Here is a 12,425-nt window from a genome sequence, read left to right as displayed (position 1 = left end):
CTTTAAGGCAAGACAGGCCCCTCAAATACACCAAATTTCAACAGAACAATGGGGCAAAATCCCATAACAATAATCTCTCTCAATGTCAATGGGCTAAACGCACCAATTAAAAGACATAGAGTGGCAGGATGGATTAGAAAATTAAATCCAACATTCTGCTGCCTGCAAGAAACACATCTCAGTAGTCAAAGCAAACACAGACTCAGAGTCAAAGGCTGGAAAACAATCCTACAGGCAAACAGCTCCCATAAAAAAGCTATGGTAGCCATCCTAATATCAGACCACATCGATTTCAGAGTGAAGAAGGTCATAAGAGACAGTGAAGGCCATTTCTTATTGATCAAAGGATCAAAAAGATCAAGAGAAAACCCTAAACAGGAAGAACTTACAATAATAAATGTATGTGCACCTAATGAGAGACCAGCAAAGTACTTAAAACAACTACTCATAGATTTGGAAAAAGACATCAATAGCAACACAATACTAGTGGGACACTTCAACACCACTTTGTCACCTCTTGATAGATCAACTAGACTCAAGCTTAGCAAGGACATACTTCATCTGAGGGAAACAATGGAAGAAAGGGACTTAGTAGATATATACAGGACACTTCATCCTCAAAAAGCTAAATACACGTTCTTCTCAAGTGTACATGGAACATTCTCCAAGATAGACCACATGCTGAGCCACAAAACATGCCTCCATAAAATTAAGAAGATAGAAATTGTATCAACAATCTTCTCAGACCTTAATGCGCTGAAATTAGAAGTAAATCACACAAAAACAGAAAACTAAATCAAACACCTGGAAATTAAACAGTGCTCTATTGAACAACGAGTGGCTAGAAAGGAAATCAAAGAGGAAATCAAAAGATTCCTAGAAACAAATGAAAATGAGAACACGAGTTACCAAAACTTATGGGACACAGCAAAAGCTGTGTTAAGAGGAAAGTTTATAGCTCTACAAGCATTCCTCAGGAAGGAGGAGCGAGCACACATAAGTAACCTAACCTCACAGCTTAAAAGCTTGGAGAAGGACCAAAAAAAGGAGCACAACCTGAACAGGAGAAAGGAAATAATAAAACTCAGAGCAGAGATTAACGAGATGGAAACCCAAAAAAACAATCCAAAAGATCAATGAAACCAAGAGCTGGTTCTTCGAGAAAATTAACAAGATTGATAAGCCTCTAGCAAAACTCACAAAGAAAGGGAGAAAGAAAACCCTAATAAACCGAATCAGAAATGAAAAGGTGGTCATTACAACAGAAAGTACAGAAATTTAAAGGATCCTCAGGGAGTACTTTGAGAAACTGTATGCCACGGAACATCAAAACCTCGAGGAAATGGATAAATTCCTAGACTCCTACAGACTCCCAAGGCTGAACCAAGAAGACCTGGAATACCTGAACAGACCTATCACCATCAAGGAAATTGAAATGGTAATAAAAAGTCTCCCCAAGCACAAAAGTCCTGGCCCAGATGGATTCACTAGTGAATTCTTCAAAATCTTTAAAGAGGACTTACTCCCAATCCTTTTTAAACTTTTCCATGAAATTGAAATATCAAAAACACTTCCGAACAGTTTCTACGAAGCAAATATCACACTGATACCAAAAGCAGACAGAGATACCACAAAGAAAGAGAATTACAGGCCGATATCCCTGATGAACACAGATGCAAAGATCCTCAACAAACTACTAGCAAATAGAATCCAACTACTCATCAAAAAGATCATACACCATGACCAAGAAGGATTCATCCCAGGGATGCAAGGATGGTTTAACATTCGGAAATCAATCAACATAATCCATCATATCAACAAAAGAAAAGATAAAAAGCATATGATTATATCAATAGATGCAGAGAAAGCATTTGACAAGATCCAGCACCCCTTTATGATGAAAACCCTAGCCAAAATGGGTATAGAGGGGACTTTCCTCAACATAGTTAAAGTCATCTACCACAAGCCTACAGCAAGCATCATCCTCAATGGGGAAAAACTGAGAGCCTTCCCTCTAAGATCAGGAATGAGACAAGGATGCCCACTATCTCCACTGCTGTTCAATATAGTACTGAAAGTACTTGCAATAGCGATTAGGCAAGAAAAAGATATTAAGGGCATTCAGGTAGGAAAGGAAGAAATCAAGCTCTCACTATTTGCAGATGATATGATACTATACTTAGAGAACCCAATAACCTCCACCAAAAAACTCCTGGAAACAATAGACTTGTATAGTAAAGTTGCAGGCTATAAAATCAATACCCAAAAGTCCATGGCTTTCCTATATGCAAACAGTGAGAGGGAAGAAAGCTACATGAAAAAAACAATCCCGTTCACAATTGTTCCCCAGAAAATCAAGTACCTAGGAATCAGCTTAACTAAGGAAGTAAAGGACCTGTACAGAGAAAACTACAAAACGCTACTTCAGGAAATAAAAGAGGACATGAGGAAATGGAAAGATATCCCCTGCTCATGGGTCGGGAGACATAACATTGTCAAAATGGCAACACTACCGAAAGCATTGTATAAATTCAATGCAATCCCTATAAGGATACCCATGACATTCTTCAAAGAAATGGAGCAAACACTCCTGAAATTTATATGGAACAATAAGCCCCCACCAATAGCTAAAGCAATTCTTGGGAAAAAGAAAATGGGAGGAATCAACCTCCCTAACTTCAAACTGTACTACAAAGCAGTAATAATTAAAACAGCATGGTACTGGAACAAAGGCAGAACTGCAGACCAGTGGAACAGGGTTGAATACACTGACATCTCCCCTCAATCATATGATCATCTAATCTTTGATAAAGGTGCAAGTAATGTGAAGTGGAGTAAGGAAATTCTCTTTAACAAATTGTGCTGGCATCACTGGACGGCTACATGCAAAAAAGTGGGCTCAGAACTCTGCCTAACACCATGTACAAAAGTAAGATCAAAATGGATTAAAGACCTCAACATCAGACCAGAAACCATAAGGTATATTGAAGACAAAGTTGGCAAAACCCTCCATGACATTGAAGCTAATGGTATCTTCAAAGATGCCACACCACTGGCCGAGCAAGTGAAAACAGAGATAGATAAATGGGACTATCTTAAACTAAGAAGCTTCTGCACCTCCAAAGAAACAGTGACCAAAATACAAAGACAGTCTACAGAATGGGAAAGGATATTCGCCGAATACACATCTGACAAGGGGTTGATATCAAGGATATACAAAATACTGGTTGAACTCCACAAGAAGAAAACTTCCAACCCCATCCAAAAATGGAGCAATGAAATGAACAGAAACTTTCTCAAAGAAGAAATCCGAATGGCAAAAAAGCACATGAGAAAATGTTCTACATCATTAATTATCAGGGAGATGCAGATTAAAACCACAATGAGATATCATCTCACACCTCAGAGACTGGCCCACATCCAAAAGAACAAAAGCAACCGATGCTGGCGCGGATGTTGTGAGAAAGGGACACTCCTTCACTGTTGGTGGGAATGTCGACTGGTTCAGCCCTTCTGGAAACAGTATGGACGATTCTCAAAAAATTAGAAATTGAGCTCCCATTTGACCCAGCAATACCACTCCTGGGAATATATCCCAGAGAGGCAAAAATGTATAGTCGAAGTGACATCTGCACTTGTTTGTTCATTGCAGCACTCTTTACAATAGCCAGAAACTGGAAGAAACCTGAATGCCCAAGAACAGATGACTGGTTAAAGAAACTTTGGTACATCTACACAATGGAGTACTATGTAGCTGTTAGAAAAGATGAAGTCATGAAATTTACATACAAGTGGTACAACATGGAAAGTATCATGCTAAGCGAAATGAGTCAGAAAGAGAGGGATAGACATAGAAAGATTGCATTCATCTGGGGGACATAAAGTAACAAAATATGAGATTAATACCCAAGAATAGCGAGATCAGCACCAGGAGGATTTCTCCATAGCTTAGAGGCCAGCTGGGCATTCTAGGGGAAAGGGCAGCTCAAAGAGAAGGGAGCACCAAATAAAGGGTGTTTGGAGGATCCTCCCAGGAGGGGAGATGCATGTTGAAAGTAGACTATGGAATGAACATGTTTGCCACTCAAAGCCTCTTTTGCAGACTACAACGCGCAAAAGGAGAGAGAGAACACAAGGGATTGCCCTGCCACAGAGGCAGGGTGAGATTGGAGGGATGGGGGTGGGAGGGATATTATACATGGTGATGGAAAATGGGCACTGGTGGAGGGATGGGTATTTGATCATTGTATAATCGAAACCCAAGCACAAAAAATTGTAAATCTACAACTGTACCTCATGGTGTTTCACTAAAAATAAAAAAAATTAAAATTAAAAAAAATAAAAAAAGTGAAATTAGATGAATGAAAATATTGTCAGAAAAACAAGTGACACTTAATACAACTAAATTTAGGTGTCGGGTATTGGGCACTTTGGTGAGGCACGGTAACAATTGATCACAAGCATAAACAGTAACACATTTTGGTAAACTTCTTACCTAGCTACAATAATAATGAAAATATAGGTGAGAAAGAAAGTACCCTGAGGTTCCAGAAAAAAATCACAAGGGTTCAGGGCTTCAATCCCTGGCACTGTCCATGATTCCCCAAACACCACCAGGATCACATAGCCAGGTGTGAGCCCTGAGCATAGCTGGGTGTGACGCCCCACCAAGAGAAAAGTAACCTGGAAGTCTGTCATCAGTTCCAAAGCATTAATAATCAAAGGTTGCAATACAGTCCTTTCATATACAATATTGCTCATTAGTTTTATTTGAATGTCAATAGTAAATTAATAAAAAGTTCAACATAAATGGAAAATTGTAAAACTGCTCTGGTTATACTATATATGGGAATTTGACTTTGTGTGCTGATGCTCCTCATTCCCTTTACAATAAAGGGTTAAGGCAGACTGACCAGGCAGGTAAAAATGCATTCTCCTGGCTTTAATGTCATTAAAATGTCACCCCAATTCAAGAGAAATGAATTTAGAATTACTTTCAGTGCTGCCTCTCAGTGTTTGCAGAAATTTACTACTGCAACTTCTTTTTGCAGATTTCCCTCCAAATATTAAAAAATATATTTTCAGAATTTGTTATATGAACTGTTTTTTTAATTTTTATTTTTTAATGAATCACCGTGAGATAGTTACATACTTACAAACTTTCGTGCTTGCGTTTCAGTCATACAATGATCGAGTACCCATCCCTCCGCCAGTGCCCATTTTCCACCACCAATGGTCCCAGCATCCCTCCCACTACCCCACCCCATCCCTCACCATCCCCACCTCACTTCTGTGGCAGGCGGATTCTGTTTTTACTCTCTCTCTCCTTTAGGGTGTTGTGGTCTGCAATGCAGGTATTAAGTGGCCATCATGTTCGGTCTACAGTCTACTTTCAGCATACACCTCCCATTCCAAGCGGGTCCTCTAAGCATCCTTTACTTGGTGGTCCCTTCTCTGTCCCCCAGCATGTGAGGCTGGCTTCCCAGCCATGGAGCTATCCTCCTGGTCCTTATCTCTACTATCCTTGGGTGTTTGTCTCCCATTTTGTTACTTTATATTCCACAAATGAGTGCAGTCTTTCTATGTCTGCCCCTTTCTTTCTGACTCATTTCACTTAGCATGATACTCTCCATGTTAATCCACTTATATGCAAATCTCATGACTTCATATTTTCTAACAGCTGCATAGTATTCCATTGTGTAGATGTACCAAAGTTTCTTTAGCCAGTTATCTGTTTTCAGACACCCGGGTTTTTACCAAGTTCTGGCTATTATAAACAGTACTGCAATGAACATATGAGTGCAGATGTCATTTCTACTATACTTTTTTGCGTCTCTGGGGTATATTTCCAGAAGTGGTATTGCTGTATATGGACTGTTTTAAATCTCTGTGCCTCAGTTAGAGTGACAGTTCAAAGGACTGTGTGCATGCTTTGCTTGCAGGAGGCCCGGGTTCCAGGAAAAATATGGTCCCCCTGAGTAAACCCTGAGCACAGAGCTGGGAGTAGCCCCTAAGCACCACTGGGTATGCCCCCCACTAAAGAAATCTCTACACTTATTGCATAAATAAAGTTTTTTCATTTTATTTTTGAAATTAAAAAAGTTATTGACTGAGATTATGTGATTTACAATCATCATTATTAAGAATTTTTAAAACCTCCTAAGCAATGTTTGAGGGGTTGGTTGTTCAGTGTTAGAGATTGAGGGTACAATGTTGCTTAGGTACTGAGGTGTCAGGTACCACCAGTGTCATGCCTACAGTGTTTGTGGGCTCCACAAACACACTCGGTGGTGCCCAAGTATATCCAAGGATGTCCCAGCAATGCTCAGAGGACCATATCCAGTTTAATCCCTATACTAGCTCCTGGCCTCTGAATGAAATCATTTTGAACATCCTTTTTAAAAATGCATTTATTTACTGTAGCATTGTCCTCCTGTTGTTAGATTTGCTGGAGTGGGCACCAGTAACATCTCACAACAAGTTGTGAGACTTGTTACTGTGTTTGGCATATCAAATATGTCACAGGTAGCTTGTCAGACTTTGCCGTGTGGGTGAGATACTCTTGGTAGCTTGCCGGGCTCTCCAAGAGGGACAGAGGAATCAAACCCAGGCCAGCCATGTGCAAGGCAAACGCCTTATCTGCTGTGCTATCACTCCAGCCCATTTATTTACAAGAATGGATAATTACCTGACCTTTGGTTTTGTTATGTAGATGTTTGTTAAACCTCCTTTTTATATTCACATGTCATATCTTCCCAGAACAAAGCCATCTTGGCATAAGTTTTATGATAGTCATGGAAGACTTTGAGGCCTTTCATACAGTGCACAACTGCAGGCATTAATTTATCTCAATGTCAGAAGTAAAGCAAAGGCTAGATTTTGTAGAGCCAGACCCCATGCCAGCAGTCCATGGATTGTTTTGTTCTATTGCTTGCCACAAGGCAATCTGTAGAAGAAATAGGAAAGGATTAAAGCATCCTTTTTAGGCCTAGGTCTTATAAAGTCATTTCCCAAAAAGTCCTTCTAAAATCTTTGAAAGTTAGTCCATTGTTAATCAAATGTTCACTTACAGTTCAGTGTAACAGAAATGGGGTGGGTCCAGCTGATTCCTGGCAGGATAGCACCTGACTTATTGAGCGCCAGTTCCTCAGGGGCCAGAGGATAACCTGCTCTCCTTTTCCCTAGGATCCATTTTTGGTTAGACCATCTGGTCAAACACTGAAAACATTGGTCCTCCCTATATGCCAATGCTTCTTCTAAGGACTTTTCACCCCCTTCACCCCCCACTCCCTTCACCTCCCCCACCCCACCCCTGTCAAATGTCCCTGAGGACACTACATTTTCTTCCCTTATCAGCATTCCCTGACTCATCCTTGTACTGCTCTGGCCTCCTCTGTTTCAGTTTCTCTAAACACTGAGATAAGTGTCTTGAGGCCAGATCATGAGATCAGAAGCTGACAGAGCTTGGAATTGATACTGGGCCCTTAATTTATGAAACCCTTAATTCATTTTGTTGGTTGGAGGAGAGAGGTAGAGAAGAGAGCAGGGAGTTAACTGTGCTGACCAGCTAGCTTGAGCATAACTCCAGTTGGGGGCTACATAGAGTACATTTTACCTCCAAGATTTGAAAGGGGTCTCAGGAACACAAGCTATGATGTGTTGCCTCTTCTGTGAGCATTTTTATGGTGGAGGGTTGGGCAAGCACTGTATCACTAAGCACAATGTTGAAATTCCTTGTATTCCTATTTCTTCCTGGACGTATGCTTTCTGGTTGGGATGAGGCTAGGGTTCTAGGGCTTGCACGTGTTCTTTCCCAAAGTCATTGCCTCTGTCTTCCCTCTGACCAGGTGTTGGACTGGATTGAAAATCATGGTGAGGCCTTTCTCAGCAAACACACAGGGGTTGGCAAGTCCCTACATCGAGCTCGGGCCCTGCAGAAGAGACATGATGACTTTGAAGAGGTGGCTCAGGTGAGATGCTGTGCATGATTGTCTGTGTGTGGAGCCAGGTGAGGGAGGCCAGTGATGTGACTGTCGTGTTTGGTGAGGCTTGTCAGATTAATATTCCCTCGACTCTAAGATGCCTGCTACAAGATCTTTGTTTTTTCTTGGATCACTAGGTAAGTAGTAAATAGACTCTGTATCTCCAAGGAAAGTCTTTTATGTCACAATCATCGATAACACATTGTCTGCAAAGTGATGACAGTGGGAGGAAAGAGATTATTATAAACATCAATACCCCAGGGATATCATATATGGCTGTCACTGCAGGTAAGCTGGAGTTAAGTGGATATTTTACAAAGCTAGGTAACTTTAAATCTCTTCTTTTTAGGAAGAGATTGTACCTGGACACCACACCACAGAAACACAGGCTAGTTGTGCTCAGAACACGTGATGTGTCTTTGTCTTACTGGCACAGTGTTTCATCTATAATTTGTACAATATTCAGCAGAGATGCACATCCGATCCAGAAAGGGTGCCATTTTACAATTTGTATAAATCTTCTGTCAATGAGAGGTCTTGACCATTTATGTTAATGGTGAAATGACGTAAGAGAATATCTTTTCTTAGCGTCTACCTAAAAATATGTTCTTTGTTTACATTTTTGCATTCTTTTTAAAGGAGTTTTCACTTTGGATGCTGGAAATCTTCATCTTTATGATGAAATGCTGTCCAGTTATTTTAAATAGTATCACAGTGGGAAATAAACTCTTAAGACTGCGTGGAGGGCAACTGGGAAGGGCATTGATATGGGACAATGAGATACACACTGCTGGAGGAATGAGGATGAAAAAGCTGGGGTTTATTGTCACATGGCTCTCTTGAACACTGGCTCTGGTTCCCCCAGGAGGGCACTGTTGCAGAACAGAAGTCTGGGGGTCACTTGACAACACAACTACAGACAGCCCTGACTCAGTGAAAGAATCTCTTTCACCTTCATAATCTAGTTGTTCTTTGCCCTAAGGCTCATATGAGAAGGGAATTCTGAATGTACACTTTCTGTATTCAGAATTCTAAAATACTGTTTTAAAATTGAAGGAACTGTCTCATCTTTTTCAACTCCTGAAACTTTTTCCTTCTTCAGGAAAGAGCGAGCTCCCAATTGTAGAAAATGGTTGCAGTTCTGCATAAAACCACTGAACAAATTCATATCCATTCCTGGAAAAGGGTTATCTGTGATTCTTATCATTGACCTCTCCTTATAATAAAGGCATATAAGGCTGTTATTAAATATAAAACATTGCTATGAAGAATTCATGTTAACAATCCATTAATTGGCATTAAACTTTAACTTAAATTTTGTTATTAGTTCTTGAACATATTTTTAAATCATTTTTTGTTTTTTTATTAGTGAAACACCATGAGGTATGGTTGTAGATTTACAAATTTTTGTGCTTGGGTTTCGATTATACAATGATCAAATACCCATCCCTCCACCAATGCCCATTTTCCATCACCATGGATAACATCCCTCCCCCCCATCCCCCCCATCCCACCCTGCCTCTGTGGCAGGGCATTCCCTTTTGTTCTCTCTCTCCTATTGGGTGTTGTGGTCTGCAAAAGAGGCATTGAGTGGCAAACATGTTCATTCCATAGTCTACTTTCAACATGCATCTCCCCTCCTGGGAGGATCCTCCAAACACCCTTTATTTGGTGCTCCCTTCTCTATCTGAGCTGCCCTTTCCCCTAAAATACCCGGCTGGCCTCTAAGCTATGGAGTAATCCTCCTGGTGCTGATCTCAGCTATTCTTGGGTATTAATCTCATACTTTGTTACTTTATATCCCCCAGATGAATGCAATCTTTCTATGTCTATCCCTCTCTTTCTGACTCATTTCGCTTAGCATGATACTTTCCATGTTGTACCAATTGCATGTAAATTTCATGACTTCATCTTTTCTAACAGTTACATAGTACTCCATTGTGTAGATGTACCAAAGTTTGTTTAACCAGTCATCTGTTCTCGGGCACTCAGGTTTTTTCCAGATTCTGGCTATTGTAAAGAGTGCTGCTATGAACAAACAAGTGCAGATGTCACTTCGACTATACGTTTTTGCCTCTCTGGGATATATTCCCAGGAGTGGTATTGCTAGGTCAAATGGGAGCTCAATTTCTAATTTTTGGAGAAAAAAAATAAATTGTTATTTTTAAGTCATAATTGTGGTAACATGATTACAGTAGAGTTTGCATTTATGCTTAGGAGTACAGAGTTACAGCCCCTTTGCCCCTGTCCCTTTACCAGCCCGAGACTCTCCACCATGTCCTGGATTTGCTTCTGCTCCATCTCTTCCTCTTTCCTTCTACTCCATCTCTTCCTCTCTTCCTCATCTCTTTCTCCTTCCTTCTGCTCCATCTCTTCCTCTCTTCCTCTTCCTCCTTTTCCTTCCTCCTCCCTCCTGCTTGGTAACCTCAGTTCTGTATTCAAAGCTCAAGGTGTTGTTGCCATTGGATACCATCCATTCCCTTACTTCATTTGTACATTTTAATTAAGGCACTGTAATTTACAAAGCTGAGTTTTACATGTTGGGATCGGGAGTCCCTGGCCCTGGGAGGCGCGGAGAGACCAGACAGACACAATTCCTGCAGGAGTAAAAACGGGGTTTATTTAGACCAGCATGCTGGGGCTCCACAGCATACCCCAAAGTGGGCAGTGGCTGAGAGCCCTGAGCTTCTTCAAAGGGGATCTTATATAGGCCTTCACAGGCCGTTACAGCAAGGCCCACACATTTCACAGCCAATAGATTTGTAACAACATATACTTTCCTAACCAATCCATTTAAAAGTACCTCACTCCTTAGCCTATAGATTCAAAGATCAGCATTTACGTACATTGATTGTCAGCACAAGCAAGGTTATAGCCGGAATCATTAAGCCTTAGGTAATCTCGCTTGACCATCCTCCTTTTGAGTTACCCAAGTCTGCAGGGTGCTTTAGTGAGACAATACACTCCAGGAAAGGGCAATTTCCCCCAACCACAGCATCCTGAGTTATCCTTTACCCAAGTCTGCAGGGTGCTTTACTGAGAAAATACATTTCAGGAACAGTAAATACACCTGAATCCTGTCACACTTGGTTTAGAAAGAAGTTATGCCCTGTTCACTTTCCAAGTCCCCTCTCCCCCAGGTGCAAAGCAGCCAAGCAGTTTTACAGAAAGCAATGTTGCAAGTTAGCTGAAACACACAAAACTTTGATGCCCTAATATGGATTCTTTCATACACAGCTGAATTTTAGGCATATAATGTTCTAATATCACTTCCGCCTCATTGGCAAACACATTTTAAAGTTTGGCTGTTGTTGTTTGGATCTCCTGCTTTAAATTTTGTTGGCTCTGGTTGTGATATATAGATATTCCACACCTTTATACCATAGATATACTTGAGTCTTCTGGTCCCTTACCCTGTTACTTCCCCTCACCCCAGATTTATTTCTTTCCCTACCCTTTATTATAAGGAGAGTATAGGATCAAGGGTGATCTAAGTATCTCCCACCTTCTTTCTTTACATAACACATATGAGTGAGATGTAGTTGTTCTTTTCCACTAATTTATTTCTCTAAGCACGGGACCCGCTTGCTAAATCCAAATTGTAACAAAAGACAAGATTTTATCTTTTCTTATATCTGAGTGGTATCCCATTATACCTATATGCCACAACTTCTTTATCTTCTTATCTGTTGTTAAGCACTTGGGTTGTTTCTAGATCAATCTATGGTAAATGGTGCTGCAATGAACATATGTGGGCATATATTTTTTTTTTCAATTTAACATTTCCGTATTCATGGGGTAGATGCCAAGGAGTGAAATCACTGGGTTCTCTGGGAATTGGACAAATTTTAAATAAATTCCTCAGCACTCATTTAAAGGAAATAAATTATTAATGAGTCTCTATTCATCCTCCAGATGGCACTCTTTGAATAGTCTACATAGAAGCTGAGCTGAATGAAAAAGGAGCCACAGCCCTGATAGTTGACTAGCGAGGCTCCTGACATGCAGAGGGTGAGGATCCAGGCCATGGTGTACCACTTCCACAGTCTGTCTGGTACCAGTTGCTGAGATTGTCCACAGTCAAAAAAAAGACTTGAACATAGTGCAAGTCCCTCCTGTGCTTTGTAGATACTTATCTGATTTGAGACATTAACCCAGACCAGAGAATAAATCGAGTACTTTAAAATTTTAATTTATTCATTTATTTTAGTTTGGGGGCCACACCCACTGGCGCTCAGGGGCTACCTCAGGCTTGTTGCTTGAAGATCACTCCTGGTAGTGTTCAGGGGGTCATATGTAGTGCCAAGAATTAAACCCAGACTTCCTGCATATAAAACCTGAACTCTAACCTGTTGAAATATTTCTCTGTCCTCCATAGAGTAAATTAGGTCTCAAAAGACATTGTGTTTTTGCATTTTTATAGCACATTAGATGTCATTGAGA

At 40.6% G+C, this 12,425-nt stretch overlaps 1 protein-coding gene across 22 annotated transcripts in view; it reads left to right on the top strand.

The window, feature by feature from the left end:
* Positions 1-12,425, top strand: part of KALRN (kalirin RhoGEF kinase) — a 792,058-nt gene that overhangs the window by 403,005 nt on the left and 376,628 nt on the right. For all 22 annotated transcript variants that reach the window (XM_056127408.1, XM_056127415.1, XM_056127407.1 and 19 more), the window contains exon 10: positions 7,848-7,970. In XM_056127408.1, coding sequence (XP_055983383.1) covers positions 7,848-7,970 — 123 coding nt within the window. The remainder of the gene's footprint in view (positions 1-7,847; positions 7,971-12,425) is intronic.

Source organism: Sorex fumeus, unplaced genomic scaffold (genome assembly GCF_029834395.1).
Source record: "Sorex fumeus unplaced genomic scaffold, SorFum_2.1 ptg000063l, whole genome shotgun sequence".
Taxonomy (NCBI): domain Eukaryota; kingdom Metazoa; phylum Chordata; class Mammalia; order Eulipotyphla; family Soricidae; genus Sorex; species Sorex fumeus.
This window is presented reverse-complemented; position numbering and strand designations above follow the sequence as displayed.